General features: G+C 35.5%; 2 protein-coding genes across 16 annotated transcripts in view; both read right to left on the bottom strand.

Annotated features, from left to right (window-relative positions):
• Window positions 1–1,678: 1,678 nt before the first annotated feature.
• Window positions 1,679–19,258, bottom strand: part of LOC149554454 (putative LRR receptor-like serine/threonine-protein kinase At1g07650) — a 283,858-nt gene continuing 266,278 nt past the window's right edge. For 8 of the 15 annotated variants that reach the window (XM_089828514.1, XM_089828508.1, XM_089828509.1 and 5 more), the window contains 8 exons: window positions 6,011–6,390; window positions 5,663–5,867; window positions 5,101–5,256; window positions 4,850–4,968; window positions 4,493–4,703; window positions 3,475–3,712; window positions 3,118–3,268; window positions 1,781–2,454 (listed from right to left, as the gene is read on the bottom strand). In XM_089828514.1, coding sequence (XP_089684640.1) covers window positions 2,020–2,454; window positions 3,118–3,268; window positions 3,475–3,712; window positions 4,493–4,703; window positions 4,850–4,968; window positions 5,101–5,256; window positions 5,663–5,867; window positions 6,011–6,390 — 1,895 coding nt within the window. In that variant the 3' untranslated portion in view covers window positions 1,781–2,019. Of the gene's footprint in view, window positions 2,455–3,117; window positions 3,269–3,474; window positions 3,713–4,492; window positions 4,704–4,849; window positions 4,969–5,100; window positions 5,257–5,662; window positions 5,868–6,010; window positions 6,391–19,258 lie in introns of all 15 variants that reach the window. The other 7 variants (XM_089828516.1, XM_089828513.1, XM_089828505.1 and 4 more) reach the window with 3 other exon arrangements.
• LOC149554455 (uncharacterized) lies at window positions 8,048–10,627 on the bottom strand. The gene is made up of 6 exons (XM_089828518.1): window positions 10,472–10,627; window positions 10,028–10,326; window positions 9,474–9,871; window positions 9,153–9,376; window positions 8,855–9,042; window positions 8,048–8,759 (listed from the first exon to the last, which is right to left on the bottom strand). The coding sequence occupies exons 1-6, from the start codon at window positions 10,570–10,572 to the stop codon at window positions 8,251–8,253; spliced, it is 1,719 nt and encodes a 572-aa protein (XP_089684644.1). The 5' UTR covers window positions 10,573–10,627; the 3' UTR covers window positions 8,048–8,250.

Genomic DNA, 19,258 nt, shown 5'->3' on the forward strand with positions numbered 1-19,258 from the left:
TATGTAAATAGGATATCCACCAAACACAAATTTGTGCCAATAAGATAGACTAGTCACAAATATATGCAACATATCGTTGAATTTATATTTGCAAACAAAGATGGTGTTGTGATTCACCATATCTAAGCAAAGTAATACATAGAACAAAATAGGGTGAAGGTCGAATCTCATCAAAACTGTGATAGCCAAGTAGGGAAGATCTTCCACTTCCAAAATTGTGAGAAATAGAACTCCAACAGAAATTTGCAATACAAATAAAATAATCGAAATTGCATCCTTGCAATGACCTACAAAGTAGCCTTATAAAGGGCTTTAAGGAACCTTCTTGAAGAATTACAAAAGGTGTCGACTGGCCAACACTACAAGAAATAAAATAAAAAATGGTCTTGAGAGATAAATAAACAAATAGTCAAGGCCATGTATACAAAAGTTTATTATACTAATTTATTTAATGTTGGGGACATACATGCAAGGCTGAATATAATCCCACAAAGTCTCTCTAAAGAGAACAATATCTCCCCACCTATGATAGACTAGACACAAAGAAAATGTTCCTCCAAAATCTTAAAAGAGTGGAGAAGTTTGTTACTATAAAATACATTGATCAATCCACATGTAGTTGTTGAGAATAAAATATGAGATGGACAAGAGGTGTCCTCATTGCACGTGACTAATGACACTAAATATAGCTTTGTGTAATAATAGAATCCAAAATGTGCAAGAACGTTTCACATAGAATGTCACTTTTGGGCTAAGTGGCTGCAAAGAAGAGACAACAAAGAAGGTATACAAGGCAACCTTTTGCTTACGAGTGATGCTTTTTAGTTATTAACTTATTTGAAGGCAGCCTTGTTTCAACTTTGGTATATCACATGCATATGACAATACGAAAAAAGTAGAAACAATAGTACACAATACAATGGAAAGCGTATAAGTTTAGAAAGGATGATGAAGTGAACAATTATTACCTAAGTGCACCCATTAATACCTTGTTTAGCTGAGAATATATCACATGCTTACCATTAACATGAAAAAAATGGAAAAAAGGATACACAAAATAATATGAAATATATAAATGAAAAGAATGAGGAAGTGAACAATTATTACCAAAGAGCGACAATTATTGAGCATTAATGTTCATTGAAAAAAATTAGCTCTAGAAGATTCATTTGAAGTAAAGAGGATGATATGTTACTACTGCCACATTTAAGTACTTAGTGAGAAGTAATTAACTCTAACAAAACAAATTAATAGTTTCACAAGTACTTATATCAGTTTCCAAATTGTAATACTTAAATAATACCTGATATGATCTAAATATATTGAATCTAGTAGAATCATAAAACATGAAGTAAATTTTTTCTTTTTCAGGCTTATTACTGAACAAGATGCCAATTTGAAAAACAAAATTTGCTGCTGCATTGTTTTGATGTCATAACCAAAAACCCACCTTTATAAAACTGCTCGCAAGGATATTTCATTCATTTTTTGCACTCCTTAATGTCAGCCTCATGACTAAGATCTAAAGTAAACCAGACACTGTCAGTCCCTCAATATCCCAGGTACACTAGCAATATTTGATAATTGGAATGGACAATAAAGTCTTGCATATCTCCATCAAACTTCGTGGTATTCAAGCATTGAAGAATAGTGTAGGTTCAGCATGCATGAAAACTAATTAGAAAAGCCACTTCGAGTTGTAACTCCTTTATTTTCTCAAAATATTTAGCTAAAAGAGATGATAAATGCAAAATAGCCATGTCTTTAAGGCCCACAAATCTAATGAAATGTGACTAGAATCAGCCATCTTATATCTCAAGGCAGGGACAACATGGGCCAAAAATCTTCAAATACACTCAATTTTCTCAAATACCAATATATTTATGTTCATTAGACGTGGACATTTTAATCTTCTCGAGTCCTTCATGGACACCATAACTGTCATATAATGGGACACTTGATCTATATGAAAAACTGTTAATAGAAATGGAGATCCATCCATCATAATAAAAGTATGATCTATGTATAAGATTGTGATGGAGTGAGGTCAGATATTGAAACTGGGTATAAGTCAGCAGAGACTTGATTTAATATCAGACTGTTCTCATCATTATCATCTATTTCTTGTTCGACAACAGAGCTTTCTTGGTAAGAGGAGCTTCTTTTCCATGGTCCCTCCAAGCTACTACCATGAGACAATTGCTTCTCTTCTGCAAACAAATCGGACTGCTTATAGCTGAGATATGGGGGTTGGCAATTTGAAACATTGACATCTATTTTTCCCTCCAGCATGCCAACAATGGTTGGCATTGATGGTCGCAGTGTAGGATTTGCTTGGATGCATAAAAGGCCCACATTGATTATCCTTAGAACTTCCTCCTCAGAGTAGCTGGAACTTCTAACATTCACATCAACCAAATCAAGCTGTCTGTCCTCTTCATGCAAATGCCAAGTCTGTAATGCAATAGTATCATAACACAGGTTAGCTTGGAAATCTACAACCTTTACTTTGCCACTTGTATTCTGTGTCTGATCTTTATGTTACAATAATATCTGGAAAAAATATTATTTTTCTACTGCATTTGTGACACATACTTGGTAACAATTTCAAAACCTCCAGAACTAGCTAAATTGTTGTCTAAAGAGTCTTTTTTCCTATATTTAAAATTCATCACACCATGTAGCAAGACCTCTTTATTAAAGTAATCTTGTAAAACTCAAAGCGCGCAACAACTAAGGGTCTGTTTCCCAAGACAACAGTTATGTCCTGATTAAAATGGCACAAGAATAGAACCTAATATCCGCAGTTGGTAAATTCAATGTCATTTTAAGCACACATAAGATTTGTGCTACATTGTATTGTATAATTTCAGATTCAGCTACTGACATAAACCTTGTATGTTATGATTCGTACTCATCAAATTGCATTTCTGTTTCTTTCTTTTTGGACAGAGACTATTGAGGAGGACAATCCTTTAGTGTAAATATTCAACACTTGCAACAAATGATTTAGACATAAATTAAAGACATATCTGGAAAGCTTACAACTTCATGACACTGATATCAGTACAGATTCATAGAAAATAAAATCTCAAGAGAAAGTGGCTAGACAGTTACCAATTCTGTTAGATAAGAAATCTCTCCCCTCACGTTTTTTTCTGTGTGTACTCTGCCACTTACAACTTCAAGGACAACTATTCCAAAGCTGTATACATCTGCCTTCTCTGTGAGTTGACCTTTTAAAGCATATTCGGGAGCCATATAACCACTGGAAAAAAAATAATACTTTTAGGATTCTACTCTAAGCATACTATTTACATAATTTCTACAATATGAATTTATCATGCCCAGGGCATCTATATATCACAAAACAACTTAAAATTCTTAATTAAGATTGAATGAGAGCTATGTCTATGCAAGCCATAATTTTGTGGAAGCAGAAAATAGAGAACAAAACAAGGACATTGATCTTACATTGTTCCCACCACTCTGGTGCTGACATGAGTTTCCTCTCGGTCAAATAACTTTGCCAAGCCAAAATCTGATATTTTTGGATTTAGATCTTGATCTAAAAGGATGTTTGTAGATTTGATATCTCGATGTATGATTCTCAGTCTAGACTCTTTATGTAAGTATGCCAAACCACGCGCAACTCCAAGGCAAATATTATATCGTGCACACCAATTGAGATTAAGCCTGAATTCTTGGGGACCTGTGAATTAAATTACAGTCCCAGTAAAAACTAAATATATACCAATTAAAGGTTTTGCTCCTTTCAAGAACATTCTCTGTTTATGCAGTAATATGCATCAATCATGGTACTGGGACTTGGACTTGGATAAAACATGGAAGGCTTCTTTTTTTACTTGGACTTTGACTTGGCCTAAATGTGATAAAACTCGGAAATATAATGTGTGTAATGGTTTGTTCAAAAAGTTTGGGTTGATCTTATATTTTTTATAGCAGAATTGGCCAAATCTAACAGCTGAGACTCCCAAATCTCAATTCTCAGCTGCAGGGTCACTAAAACTGATTTGAACTTGGGTTCATGAATCCTCACCAAACTCAGGAAACTGTATAAACTACAGTATTTCAAATGTAAAGCAGCATTGTCCCAAAAAACTCTTTGGAATTAATCTTGTCAATTTGCATAAAGGTCAGAATTGTGACGCCAGGAAAGCTTCCATATAAAACCATCGTAGGTGAAAAAGATTCATGCTGTGGTTTTAAAGTGACAACAAAAGAATTACTAATTATTTTTATATTAGTGTTGTAGCACAGAAGCAGCAATAAAAGTGTTCCCATAGAGAGGTGGGGGGTCTTTCAGACATACATTACAAGTGCATCCAAAACATGCATAAACTTAAACAAAATATAATTATGGATGTTTAGCTTGACTTCAGAGTGTCGTTACGGTGCTAACACTCGCTATCTGTTGAGAAAGGTTGATAATAGCAGAAAAACAAGCAATTTTAGGAGAATTTGAACGTACCAAATAAAACACGAGCTAGACTGTTGTTCACAACGTATTCATATACCAGGATCAGCTGTTTCCCTTCAATACAACAACCATACAGTTTTACCAGATTGGGATGTTGCACTGCAGAGATAATAGCTACTTCATTTAGGAATTCATGATTCCCATGTGCTGATTTAGAAAACATCTGCTTTACTGCCACCATATTTCCATCTTGGAGGATACCCTGGTAAGAGGAAAAGCAGAAAGTTTAATCCCCATATTGTATATCCCAATGGTTGTATTTTGTCAAAACTATCAAGAATAAAGCACATTCCTCCTACATCTGGTTATAGTAACTAATCTCAAATATCAAAGTGTATTGAGATGTACCCTGAAAACAGCGCCAAAGCCACCTTCTCCTATCTTATTCTCGGAATGAAAATCACATGTGGCATTTCTTATGTCTTCTAGACAGAAATGATTGGGAATTGCTTTCATGTTTATCAATTCTGTATACAGCGGTTGGAAGAATTATATTTCAGCGTACTCATCAAACAACTCTTAGACTAAAGTTTGAAATGCTGCAAGAATATACTATACAGTTAGAAGGGATATAGAGTCGTGGAAACATTCAAACTCACCTTTACCCAGATGAGCATCCTTAAATTCATTATTGATCTCTTTTCTTTTCTTCATAAAGATGAATGACAAGCACACTGCCAAGGCTAGAGAAATTAATACCCCAAAAACTATGCCAACAATCATAGGAACTCTGTTCCGTTTACCACCTGTAAATTCTGTTGAAAGTAAAAAAGTTAAAATTAAAAACCAAAGCTTACAACCCAATACAAATACAATACTTATGCCACCCCTATCCACTCTATAATGCCAGTTTAAGATATGGGAAAGGCCCAAGAACTATCTATGGTACCTTTCTGGATTGGATTAAATAAATTCAGCTGGCAGGAGATCAAATAATCCAATTTTATAATAATCATGAACAGATATAATGCAAAAACATTGTGTGTATATACATGTATACATGTATATAATATATATCTCTATATACACACATACACTTGCAAATATGTGTGTATATATAAATATATAAATATACATGTACATATATACACACACACGCGTGTATGTGTATATATGTGTGTTTATATATTTTTCTAAATACATTTGTATAGATATCATTACCGGAAGTAATTACAATTGCTGATACCAAAGGTCCATATGTCCCCTCCTCTGGCACATTATATGTTCCCCTTCCAGCCCATAAAAAGTGAATATCCAAGTAGTTTTTTGTCACATTCACGCGAAATGTTTTTACAACTACCTTTTCGGGGCCTCCAGCAGCTTCTTCAATGTTGAAATTTTTCAATTTCCTAGTTCCCTGTATAAGCTTTAAAAGGTTCAAAATGTTGTCAAATATACACGTGTAAATTTAAATCAGACATAAAAACCAATCATTTATATTAGTTCTTTCTGTTCCCATGCCTATTCAGTGAATACTGACAAGATTAATATGAACATTTCATGATAGACCTGAATATAGACATCAAAGATGCGCCTTCCAAGACTTGAAAATGATTTGTCACTGGAAAACTCTATCTCAGCAAAGTGGAGTTGTACTTTATATGGTCCATTGTGAAGGCACAATCCAAAGTATCTCAATGAAGTAGGAGAAGACCGTGCGGTCTTGTAGATTTTACTATTTCTTGTGTCAAACTGCAGGTTGAGCGTGCTCTTTAGTAATGTTGTTTTGTTTGAATTATCCATAAAATGCCCTGTGTTACTGACAGCCCATTTGTTTCCAGGACTCAGGAAGAATGATGAAGGACCTAATGAATTTTCATCTCCTTCATAATTTATGTATGGGCTAGAAGCATTCCATGGCTCACCTCCACAGTTAATAGCCAAACCATCTGCCAAGAAAATGACACAGTTAGATCATGGCACCCATGGTCTCTGAATAATTATGTTAAAAGAAGAGCAGCAGACTGAAGTAGAAAATATTTGAGCAGCATTCAAGACAATTCTCCTGCTTGACAAAGGTCATGGTGGAGAAAGAGAAGGCATGCCTCCAAATCTATACATTTGATTATTTAAGTGCTAATGTTTTTTCCTTTGACTAACTGCATATAATACGTTCTTGCACATTAACTGTAAATCTCATTATAATGTAAGGATCAATAACAATCCAACTCACAACAGTGCAGAGCAGCAATGATTAACAAAATACTAAGGAATTTTATTGTTGGATTAGTTGAATAAAGTTGTATAAGGTTTCAGACAAAAAAATAGGTTTGATTTTATAATTTCAAATTTTAATATCTAAAAAATAATTCCCCTCAACATCAATAAATCAAATTAATTTTGGATCTTTTGATACAGTTGGTAGTTTTGGCTCTGATACCTTACCATGTTGTTTGTGGAAACCATATAAATCCTATGTATGTGTCTCTCGATTGATTGTTTCCGTAAGCCTGGAGTCTAGTTTTAAGAATTCAGCCCACGGAGTCATAAGATCATCACTATAGTGTCATGAGCTTGAACGGATAATGTTGAAGAAGAAAAGATTAGATCATGATCTGGAGGACTCTGTATGAGGCCTGAGGAAGATTTAACTTTTCTAATATTGTGCTTTATACATATGATTCCAAAAGTTTGAAATGCTACTAAAACAGCACTCTTTGGGAGTATATAAAAATCAAATACCAAAAGATAAGAAATCAGTTAAGTCTTATACTTGAATAACCTATAGTTGTCTTGTAAATTTCAGGAAGGCAGATCCATCCAAAATACTCGTTTCAATTGAAGGGACTAAGGGACCAAGTGTCTGCTATCTTAAAAGCAGTGTAATAAGGACATGGTAGGTATAATGTGCCCATTTTTGCTAGCATCATAATTTCAGAAATTAGCCGATTATTGTGATCCTTGTAGGCTAATTATTGTGGATAGAGAGTCTTTTGAGGTAGAGGCTCAATTATGGGAGAGTCTTGTCTTCTTTACAATTCAGTAAGTTCCAGTTTGGTCTTAGTTTGTCTCAGATTGAACTTTGTTTGAGCTTAGTTTTATGTACTTACTATTTATGGCAAGTCTAGTGATGATTGAGAGGGACTTTGATGAAGGGTGCTCCCCTTAATACCATAAACATACAACAGAAACAAAGAAATAACAACAATTTGCGAGAACAAAATATGGGCTTCTTATTACAGCTGCAAATGCAAAATTACAGAATTTTGAAATACAATATGCAAATCAACATGGGCGCCTTCCTTACAATAATTTGCAACACAGAGCTATGAACCATAGTTGGAAAACTCGCCAAATGCAAAAACTCGCCAAGCCCCCCAAAAGTTTAATCGGGAAAAACTCGGCGATTTTAAAAAAAAAACTCGGGAAAAACTCGGGAACCTAAAAAACCGCTGAAATTTAATTAAAAATACATTTATTTTGCAAAATTTAATGAGAAGATGCATCTAATAAGTTAATTAAAGACAATACAAAAGAAAGAAATGAAGTTTAGATATATATAAATGTATAATGCGTACAAAATTGCATTCTCATGCAGAATGCTCATGGTAGGAAGCAAAATAGTAAATTACTAAATAGTTTCAATCTGTCAAACTAGAAGTAAATACTAAAAGTCTAAATACATCAATACAATTTGACAATGTCAATCACATCTTCCTCTTTCCACTTGCACTAGCAGGAAAGCGAGGGGGTCTAGTCCTAGAAGTGCCCCGCACTGGGATAGGGCGTGAGCTGCGTGACTGTGAACTCTATGGCTGTGCCCCCTCGCTCGACGTCCCTACTGACTGACTCGGCGTCCTAGAAGAGGATGCATCTCCTCCTAATGGTAATGCCTGATCCTCACCTGAATCATCATCATCCTCGTCCTCATCCTCAATGTCATCCATAGTGAACTGAAAATCAGCGTTAGCCTCCCCCTCCATGGCCTGCCTCTCCAAATCAGCGATCTCATCTAGTGTAAACAATGGACTTGGCTCCTGTGTTGTCCAATCAGAATAAGGATCTATCTCATCTAGATCAAGCGGACCAGGTAGTTCTAAGAGCTGTGCCTTTTTTATGCGCAACTTAAGATTATAGTGCACATAAACAAGGTCATTAAGTCGTTTTTGAGTCAATCTGTTTCTTTTCTTTGCATGGATGGACTCAAATAAGCTCCAATTGCACTCACAATGGGATGAGCTACAAGGTTGGGATAGGACTCTGAGAGAAAATTTCCTTAAATTGGGGGTATTGCCACCCCAACTTGCCCACCAAGCATCTGCAAAACAAAATTAAAAAAGTTATAAAGCAATAAAAAAAAAATCAGAAGCACAACTTATCAATTAGCAAAATTTTTAAAGTTTGACGCTTTACCTAGTGCTTGAGTAGATCTTGCTCTCTTTGCTAGCATAGAAGAGAACAAAGGACCCCTTGATTCTACATAGATTTTTTGTTCGGTCACAATAAGGTCTCTCTCCTCTTCACTTGATATCATTCTCTCAATGCATTTAGAGAGACCTTCCATGACCTCTCCATTAGGATCTGAGTAGGAATCATCAGCCCTAAAACAAATAGAAAATGATATCAAGTCTTACTACACAACCTTAAAAAGTAAAGTAAAATAAAGACTTATTAAAATCCCAACTTCAAGGACAATCAATTATCATAGTACCTGAATTTGGGATTGAGGAAGTAGCCTGCTGCATGAATAGGTTGGTGGAGCATATTGTTCCACCTCCTATCAATTATTTTCCAAATGGGGTCAAATTTGAGACTATCCCCGTGATGGTAACTTCTAACAGCCTCTTTCGCCCTATCCATGGCCTCATAAAGACCTCCCATTGGGGATTGCTGCCCATCACATGTGCGCAAGACTAGAACCAGGGGCAAAGACATCTACATTTGAAATTTGAAAAATACAAATTAGTTAATAACGTAGTAAGTTATGAATTGATAATGAAACTTGAATACATTAAAAATATAATGAAGTTACCTCCACAATCTCCTTAGCCTTTGCAAAAAAGCTATCATCAAACACTATTCGTGCCACAGCCTCTCTTTCGGGCTTCTTTGCGTAAGGTGAAGCAACCCAATCAGCACACACAAACATTTGCTTCAAAGCCAATATGTGGTCAAGAATACTTTGCAATGTCAAGAAGACCGTTGCACACCTTGTCATAGCAGGTCTCATCAAATCTTTGCCTTTAGTGGCTTTTCTCATCAAACTGAGAACCCATGGGTGATTATAGATATATTTCGTGACTCGCCTAGCATCTTTCACAATTGGACTCACCCAATCAAGTTTTCCTATGTCCTCCAAAAGAAGGTCAAGGACGTGTGCTGCACAAGGTGACCAAAAAAGTGTGGGATGCCTCTCTTGCAGGATTCTACCTAAAAGATTAGCAAAAAATCAATAATCAATAACAAACTTTCCATATTTAGTATTTACAAATTACATTAAATCTAAATTGAATAATACCATTATCCAGATTCCATAGCATTACATTCATGATTCATATTGATTCAAATATAAAAAATTAAATCTACCTGCTGCCACATATGCTGCTGCATTATCTGTGATTATTTGCACCACATTCTCTATTCCCACCTCCATGACAACATTCTCCAACATTAAAGCCAATGTGGCTGCATTTTTCACTTTGTTGGAGGCATCGACAGATTTCCAAAACACCACATCATCTTTGCAAGCAATCAAGAAGTTAATAATGGTTCTACTTCTTCCATCTGTCCACGCATCAGATAAAATGATGCAGTCATACTTCTTCCACTCTTTCTTTTGGTCTTCTATCAACAATGTTGCCCTACCAACCGCTTTGTCAAGCAACCTACAAAATTTAGGTGTAATATTAAATAAAGTGTAAGTGTTAGTAAAAAATTAGGAAATAAGTTATAACAATTAAGATTTAAAATATAACAATGAACTAAAGTGAATCACAATTATTTACAATTACTAAATAGTAAAATACTAACCTTCCACTCATATCCTTGCGATTAGGCGGCTTGTACCCTTTGCCTGATATTGTCATTGCATTCACCATATTGACCCAATAGGGACTATCAGTGACATTCATTGAGATATTGTTGAAAAACCAAAAATCAGTTGTTGCAATATCAGTTTGCTCATGCACCTCCTTAAACTATGCAGTGCCCTCTAATGATGGCTGTGCTCCAGGTGTGTTCCTGGGCACAAAATAACCACCTATCCCTGATGGGGATCCGGATGGTGATGATGAAGAAGTAGGAGATGTAGAAGAAATGGAACCAGTAAATGAGAAATTTTGTTTGCGGATCCGTGGGCCACGAAGAGATCCTGGTATGTTCTCAAGTGCTTCTTCTTCCTCTTGCATATCAAAAGGAGCTCCTTCTGATTTAGCTATGGCTGCCCTCATAGCTAATTTTGCCGTCTCCCTATTCAATTTTTTCTCTTCAGCAGCTGCAAGTAGGGCATGGATAAATCTTTTTTCTTCATCAATTACCTTGAGACAAGGATTTGAGTCATGTTTCTTTATGCCTGCAAGGTGGTATTTGAGGCAGTTTATGCCTCCAGAAATAATTCTCTCACAGGGAATGCATATCACCTTCCCAATATCATTTGGATTTGGAGCTTCATAGGCATACCGCCATGCCTTATCTCTTGCATTTTTAGGCCGAGTGCCTATATATCCAGATGGGCATGGTGTTTGTGGCCACTCTTCTTGCGGGTTTGTCATTTTTTTAATGGTTGACCGCTGCCCTACACAAAAATATATAGAAAAATGAATAAACAAAGTTAGAACTTAGAAGCTAGGGTTTCAAATCAAAATGATTCAAAATGATTTTAAATGATTTGAAAACATTTACAAACAAGTTAACAACAACAAAAAACAAAAGAACATTTGTTATAAAACTATAAAAAAATTTCAAACTATGATAAGATGAACATACCTGGAAAGAAATTTGTCTTCTAAAATCAGTTAGAATCCTCTACAATCCTCTCAAATCCGCCTTGAATCACTTGCAATCAGTCAAGAATGCCTCCAAACCTTCTTCTCTTCACTCCTCAAAGCTCTAAACAATCCAAATACAAGAAAAAATGAGAAAAAAACACATTCACTGCTGCTTTAATCCGTCACAGGCTGCGGGTGAAAATCTCACTAGAAAATCGCAAGTTTTTTTTTAAAACTCGCCGAGTTTTTCGCGATTACTTGCCGAGTATTCGGCAAGTTTTTACCAATCCGTCGAGTTTTTGAATCGGCGAGTTAACTGGTGAAAAACTCGCCGAGCTAGGAAACTCGGCGAGTTTTCCAACTATGCTGTGAACTATCACCCAGAGTTGTCCTAAATAATGTACGACATTCCTTATATAGGAATTTTAACACCACCTAGGAAGTTTCTAGACATCAAACATAAACCCTTGAGATCGACTAACCCTAAAATTACATATAGGATCGGCCCGATACACCTTTGACACTTATTTTAGAAATTTTGGTCGGCCCAACTTCGGAAGACCATAACTTTGGAACCATTGCTCTGATTATCTCCCCTTTTCGAAATCTTAAGCTTCTAATCTATGGAACCCAACTCGCGCAAACTACAGTAGATCCCATTTCGGAGCCCATCCCAAGCTTCTAAGGCTTTCAACACTGAACCTGAAGTTTTTATACCAAAATTGCACACCAGAAATCCACAAATACTCATGATATGGCACTAAGCCTCAACTAGTAGGATGAGATATCTAAGATGAACATCTACCTCTAAAATTAGGACATTTTGAGCTCATATGAATGACTAAGTAGCAAGCCTCCAGAAACAACAACTCTACACTGAAACAACCCTTGTTCAAGAAACAAAAAGGAAATATTTTTGGATGATGCAAGATTGCTCCTACACCCAGAATGCTCCTACATCAAACACTTGGGTAATTTGAGAAGTGACCCTGTCACGTCTCATGTGTTCAAAGGAAAACCAGGACGGTTAACCTCCTCCCTTGCTAACCATGATGAATCTTCTACTAGTCTCCCTTTCCATTTGATCAAGTACTCTTCATAAGTTTTGTTCCTTGTACTTTTTCCAAAACGACTATCCATAATCTCCTCAATATTCTTTGTAGCCGAACTAGCTACAAGAATAATCCATTGTGCTTCTGCAACTTCATCTCCATCACCTCCTTCATGATATTCTATCAAATCTGAAATGTTAAACACTAGTGAAATATTCAATTCAACAAGCAACTCCACTTCGTAGGCATTTCCAAAATCATGCCTTTTCACTATTTTGCATGGTCCAAACTTCTTCATTTTTAGCTTATTATATGTACCTACTGAAAAATGCTCATTTCTCAAATGAACCATGACTTCAACTCCAATTTGAAATTTCTTATACCTCATTTTCACATCTACCTTAGCTTTGTATTGTGCATTCATCTTAATAATGTGCTTCCTCACCTCCTCATGGATGTTCTTCAAATGTTCAACAAAATCTTTTGCTTCAATGCTACTTATTTCTCCTTTATCCAACTACCTTAATTCAAAAGCATTTATGGGACAACTCCCATATACAATCTCTAATGGTGATTTACCAGTACTCCTATTGACAAAATTATTGTATGCAAATTCTATGGTAAAATTAGATCATAGCCCTTTGGTTTATCTCCAACCAAGTATCTCAACAAATTCCCCAAACTCCAGTTCACAACTTCGGTTTGTCTATCAGTCTATGGATGATGTGATGAATTGAACTTCAAATTTGTCTTCAATTTCTTCCACAATGTACGTCAGAAATACCCAACAAACTTGGTATCTCGATCAAAAACTATACTCTTTGGCAGACCATGCACTCTCACCACTTCTCTGAAAAACAACTCTGCCACATGGACAACATCACTAGTCTTCTTGCAGGGAATGAAATATGTCATTTTTGAAAATTTGTTAGCCACCACAAATATGGAATCATGCCCTCGTGTCCTTGGTAAACCAAAAACAAAATCCATGCTAACATCCTCCCATGGCTTCTTTGGTACACATAATGGTTGATACAACCAAGTATCTTGCTTCACTCCTTTTCCCATCTGACATACTCTGCAACTTTGTACAAACTTTTTAACATCTTACTGCAACTGTGGCAAGTAATAATTCTCAGCAAACCAAACCAATGGTCTTATCTCTACCTAAGTGTCCAACCAACTCTTTATTATGCTTCTCATTTATGAGATTCTCTCTCAAAGAACTTTTGAGAATGCACAATTGACTTCCTTTGAATAGCATACCATCTTTAGCTATGAAATCCAACCACTTTGTCCTACCAAGTGTAACAAGTTTTGTACAAGTCTTCCAATCTTCGCCAAAATCACGATCCTCCAGATACAAATTCTTGAGTTCCTTGAACCCACCCACCTCAATCTACATCTCTGTCAACAAACATTGTCTTCTACTAATAACATCTACAACTCTGGGAGACTTCCCACTCCTATGTTTCAAAAGAAAAATATAACTCTACAAAAACTCAACCCACTTCAAATGTCTTTGGTTCAATTTTCCTTGACTATTCAAATATTGCAAAGTTTGATGATTAGTATACAAAAAAAGCTCCTTAAGAAGAAGATAATGTCTCCACTTCTTCAATGCCCTAACTATAGCATAAAATTCCTGATAATAATTAGAATACTTTCTTTTGGTATCATTCAACTTGTCACCAAAATAAGCAATAGGTCTACTTTCTATTTCAACAAATTAAAACTTTTATATGCTCCTATAGTCTACTTCAATTATTTCCTATCCCCTCTCATTGTTTCAGTCAAAGGTCCACAAATAGTATTAAAACCTCTGATAACCTTTATGCAAAGACTAGCTAGTCCATGAAAAGATCGTACCTCAATTGCACTCCTTGGGGTAGGCCATTCAAGGATAGCCTTTAGTTTCTCAGGGTCCATTTTCAAACCTTCTACTGATGGCAAAAATACCAAGTACACTAACTCCTTCACAAAACTTCACTTCTTTAAATTTATTAGCAATTTTTCCTACCTCATCAAACACCTTATGAAGGTGCATCAAATCCTCCTTCATTGTCTTACTAAAGATCAATATATCATCCAGGTAAGCAATGACAAACTTACCCAAAACTCCTTCAGTACCTCATTCACGAGCCTCCTGAAAGTACTCTGTGCATTGGTTAGCCCAAAAGGCATGACTAACAACCACTTGTACAATCCTTTTTTTGTCTTGAAGGCAGTCTTCCACTCATCTCTTTCTCTAATGCGAATCTGATGGTACTCGCTCTTTAGATCTATCGTTGTGAAATACATAGCTCCACTCAAACAGTACATAATATCATCCATCCATGGCAATGAAAATTGGTACTTGATTGTGATTTTCTTGATAGCTCCAAAATATGTACATATCCTCCATTCTCCATTCTTCTTTGGTGCTAAGACCGATGGTACAACACATGGACTCAGACTCTCTCAAAGAAACCCCTTCTACAACAACTCATGCACTTGTCTGTTCAACTCTTCGCTTTCTGCTAGTGTCATTTTGCGCATTGCTTTGTTTGGCAAACTAGCTCCTAGGATCAAGTCCATCTGGTAACTGATCTTCCTCACTAGGGTAATCCATTAGATACATTATCTGACACGATATCAGAAAACTCTCCCAACAAATCTACAACTTCTGCAGGTACCTCCTCTACTTCTTCTTTACCATCTTTTGGGATTATAACAAAACACATGCATTTGCATTATATCTTTGAGAAACTCCTTTCCATCAATAAAACATATTCTGGCAACACTACATACTTTTTCTTTTTTCTCCTTCAATGACTTCAACTTATGTTTCACTACATCCTTTATCAAAGTGTAGTTATTTGCTCACCCATCATACACAACATGCCTGTCAAATTGCCATGACCTACCCAACAACATATGACATATGTCCATAGGTATGATATCAAAAATAACCTCATCCTGGTAGCTTCCAATCTTGAACTTCACTAGGCACTGCTCATTGATCATGGCCTTGTGGTCATCTTGCACCCAAGCAACACGGTATGGACGTGGGTGTTGCTACCTCTTGAGATTTAACTTCGTAACCATCGTTTTTGACACCAAATTGTCAATGCTTCCACCATCTATGATCACATCACAACACTTATCTTCACATTTGCACCTTGTATGAAACAAATTCCTTTGATCAGGTTCATTCTCACCACTAGGTAAGACTCTTCTATTAACTAGGACTTCTCTTTCAACATCTTCAGAATGGGATGTTTGGCATCTTCATCAACATGCCCAACTGTGGCTTGGCCTTCTATTCTCCGATTTGTTCTTCTTTGGCATTGGGAATATTCAAATGCTCTATGCCCTTCTTCTCCACAATGAAAGCATTTTCCACAGATCCTTGGCCTCTACCTCTTCCTGTTTGATCTCAATTGTTTAGATCATGGAAATGATTGGAATTGTTTCCCCTCTACTTTTGGCTACTACTATCGGCCTCATCGTTGTTCTTTTGATCATCATTTTGACCTCCATAAGAACGTCTGCTAGATCTTGCACTGCAACCTCTTCCACTATTCTTCTTATCAAACTTCTTGTTCATCTTTTCCTCAACTATTGGGGCAAACTGGTATGCCTCTTCGATATTGTTGATTCGGACCAGACTCAACTCCTCCTGAATGCTTGGCCTCAACCCATTAAGATAACAAGTAACTTTCTCTTTATCAACTTCTGCATGGCTAGTTTTAATGAGACTCAATAGAACTCCTTGGTATACTCCTTAACAGATCTTCCCACTTGCTTCAACCCTTGCATTTTCTTTACCAAATCAAGCTTATTATCCACAAGAATGAATTGTCGTTTCAATTTAGCTATCATTTGATTCCATCTAACAATTTTGTGCTTCCCTCTTCTATTTCGTTCTAACTAAATATCGTGCCATCAGACCTTTGCATAACCCTTCAGTTTAGCCTTTGCAAATTTGACCCTATCAGGATCCTCAATATCTTCTTATTCAAAGTATTCCTCCAATTCGTTGATCCAATTGATCAACTCCTTTGGGTTAAGATTTCTCAAAAATGTAGGAACCTCAAACTTAGGTCTTTTTCCAATCTTGAAGATGGCCTTTAAAAATCTTTCTTCTTCAGGGTTTAAAACCACCTCTTCTTCAAAATTTTCTTCTTCTTTCCCTTCATTCTCACTTTCATCTCTTGTGGCAAGATTTATCTGTTTGTGCACATATTCCTCCAATGCTTGCATTTGTCTCTAGAGGGCTCTAAAACCCTCAGGTGTAACACCTATGACTTCCACCACGCTCTCTTCATGGAGGCGTTTTTGTGCTTCCGCTGAAACCCTAAGGCAAATTGTCTCACAATCATCATCTACACACTCAAGAACTCCTTCTCCGATACCACTTATGAATGGTGTTCCCCTTAATACCATAAACAAATAATAGAAACAAAGAAATAACAACAATTTGTGAGAAAAAATATGGGCTTATTATTATTGCTGCAAATGCGGAATTACAGAATTTTGAAATATAATATTGTTATTTTTCCAGAGATCACTGCAAATGTAGTTGTATTGTATTTTTGGTATATATTTTCCAAATGGCAACAATCTCTCTAATATAGGGTGAAGTATGGATAGACATGTCCCTTCATAGGACATCTATTCATTAGTATTTAATTAATATATTGACAAATAAATATCTCATATATTTAATATATTAATATCTATGTATTATATCTCACTTATATGTATATAATATATATATTTGCACTATAGTTTATCCAACTAAAGATACCAAACATTAAAACTCCCTCTTAGCTAGGGAGGATAAACAAAATTCATACACAATATGAATAACATATTACCTCAACATAAAAAATGGTTTTTGGAATGTCAACTCATTTGACTTCCTAGTTTATTGAATGCCAACTCATGTAACAAATGTTTTGAAAGTCAACTCATTTGACATTTGAATGAAGTTACCTTACAATAACTTCTACAAATTGGAAGTCGTCACTTCCTCATGATGTACACAAGGTATAGGCCCATGTAGTTATGAACACTATTTTCATAAATCGCAGTCCTCTTAACTATTTACAATTTGTTGATCATTGGAGAATCCTTCTCAACATGATCTACTCCCTCTGAGTCAATACGTCTGAGATCACTGAAGTTTGATGGAACCATAGCCTCTATCAGCTCCCTCTCTTTCAAGGTTGCATCTAATGAAATGTCAAGCTCCCTCAGAATCTCAATCTTCCTCTGAGTTAAAAATCAATCTTCCTTTGTCCTAAAACAACATTCTCGAGAGAAGATCAAGGCAAATAGCTTTTATAGTAATAAATATCACCCTTAATAATTATTCTCAATAATATTATTATTTGTAAGAATATTATAAATTTGAACCTATACTTAATTCACAATAAATTTATTCTATTCTATGTAGTTATTATTATAATCTTCACCTTACATGATATAATATATATTGTGGTCTTTAACTTGTCCAAATTCCTTTATTTCCTTAGATCAATCGATCATAATAATCGCTTGTTTAATCAAACAGTTTTCCATCATTCATTTTCTTAGGTATAGTAATTTGTCGGCAAGTATTCGCTTATTGCACATATGTAGTTGCAACTTCTCACCAATAATTAAAAAATCCGACACAAAGAACTCATAATATAATCTATTACACCACGTAGTATGTTATCCCTAATGCCTGCGATCAGATCTGCTTGTTAGCTAGTGGTTTATTTTCAAAAGAATTAAGTTTGAATGTTTTCCCTAATATCGTTGGTTGCAAGGAGATAACTGATGGTAATAAAATTGTTGAGTATAATATAGGGCATTGAGATGTAATCTAAAGCTATATCCTTTTCCTCGAATATCTCTTATTCAATCGGATAATCCTTGTACGTTGCATGTTCTAAATATTGATCTCTTCTGAATACTTTTGAGATATATGTCGTTGGAGATTATATCGATTGAGAAATATATACATTATCGATCAACTATTTGGACCCAAACGAATGAAATAGATAAACGATATTGATGTGGAGGCTAATACATCTTTCATGCCTAATAATGGGGATTACTTGTACACATTGTGTAATATGTGGCGTGCAACTACTGATTTGACTATATTCATGTTTGACATTATTGCCATCCCTTGCTATATGATAAATGAAGACCAGATTTGCAAATAATTTATCTGATCTTCAGTATCTCTTTCTATTATCTTCCTTCATCATGTCTAGTTCTATATACTCCTCCCAATTTTTATACCTCTCTTTTTTTCTGTCATAATCTGCACCAGGTAACTTGTAATTTCTGCCTTGAGTGTATGGCCAGTAACTCTACGTATCTTATATAGGATCGTTAACTTCTATGAATTGTGCTGGAACTTCCTTCTGAATTGCCTTTGCTGAGGTGCTAAAACTGAGTTTACTCTCCAGTAAGGTTCCTGCTGGATTCCGGATGCTATTCTTCTCACAGCTTCACAAAAGCTTTGTTACCAATTTGTGTTTTCCTTGACAGTATATCAAATTATATGATGTTCATCAATTCTTTAAATTTGCAGCATGGCTTTGATACCATGTTATTTTCCTAGTGATCACTGCAAATGTAGTTGTATTGTATTTTTGGTATATACTTTCCAAATGACAGCCATCTCTCTAATATAGGATGAAATATGGATAGACATGGCCCTTCACAAAACATGTCTATTTATTAGTATTTAATTAATATATTGACAAATAAATATCTCTTAAATTTAATATATT

The sequence above is a fragment of the Cupressus sempervirens genome, chromosome 5 (genome assembly GCF_028749045.1).
Source record: "Cupressus sempervirens isolate cs-2001-9-10 chromosome 5, ASM2874904v1, whole genome shotgun sequence".
NCBI lineage: Eukaryota > Viridiplantae > Streptophyta > Pinopsida > Cupressales > Cupressaceae > Cupressus > Cupressus sempervirens.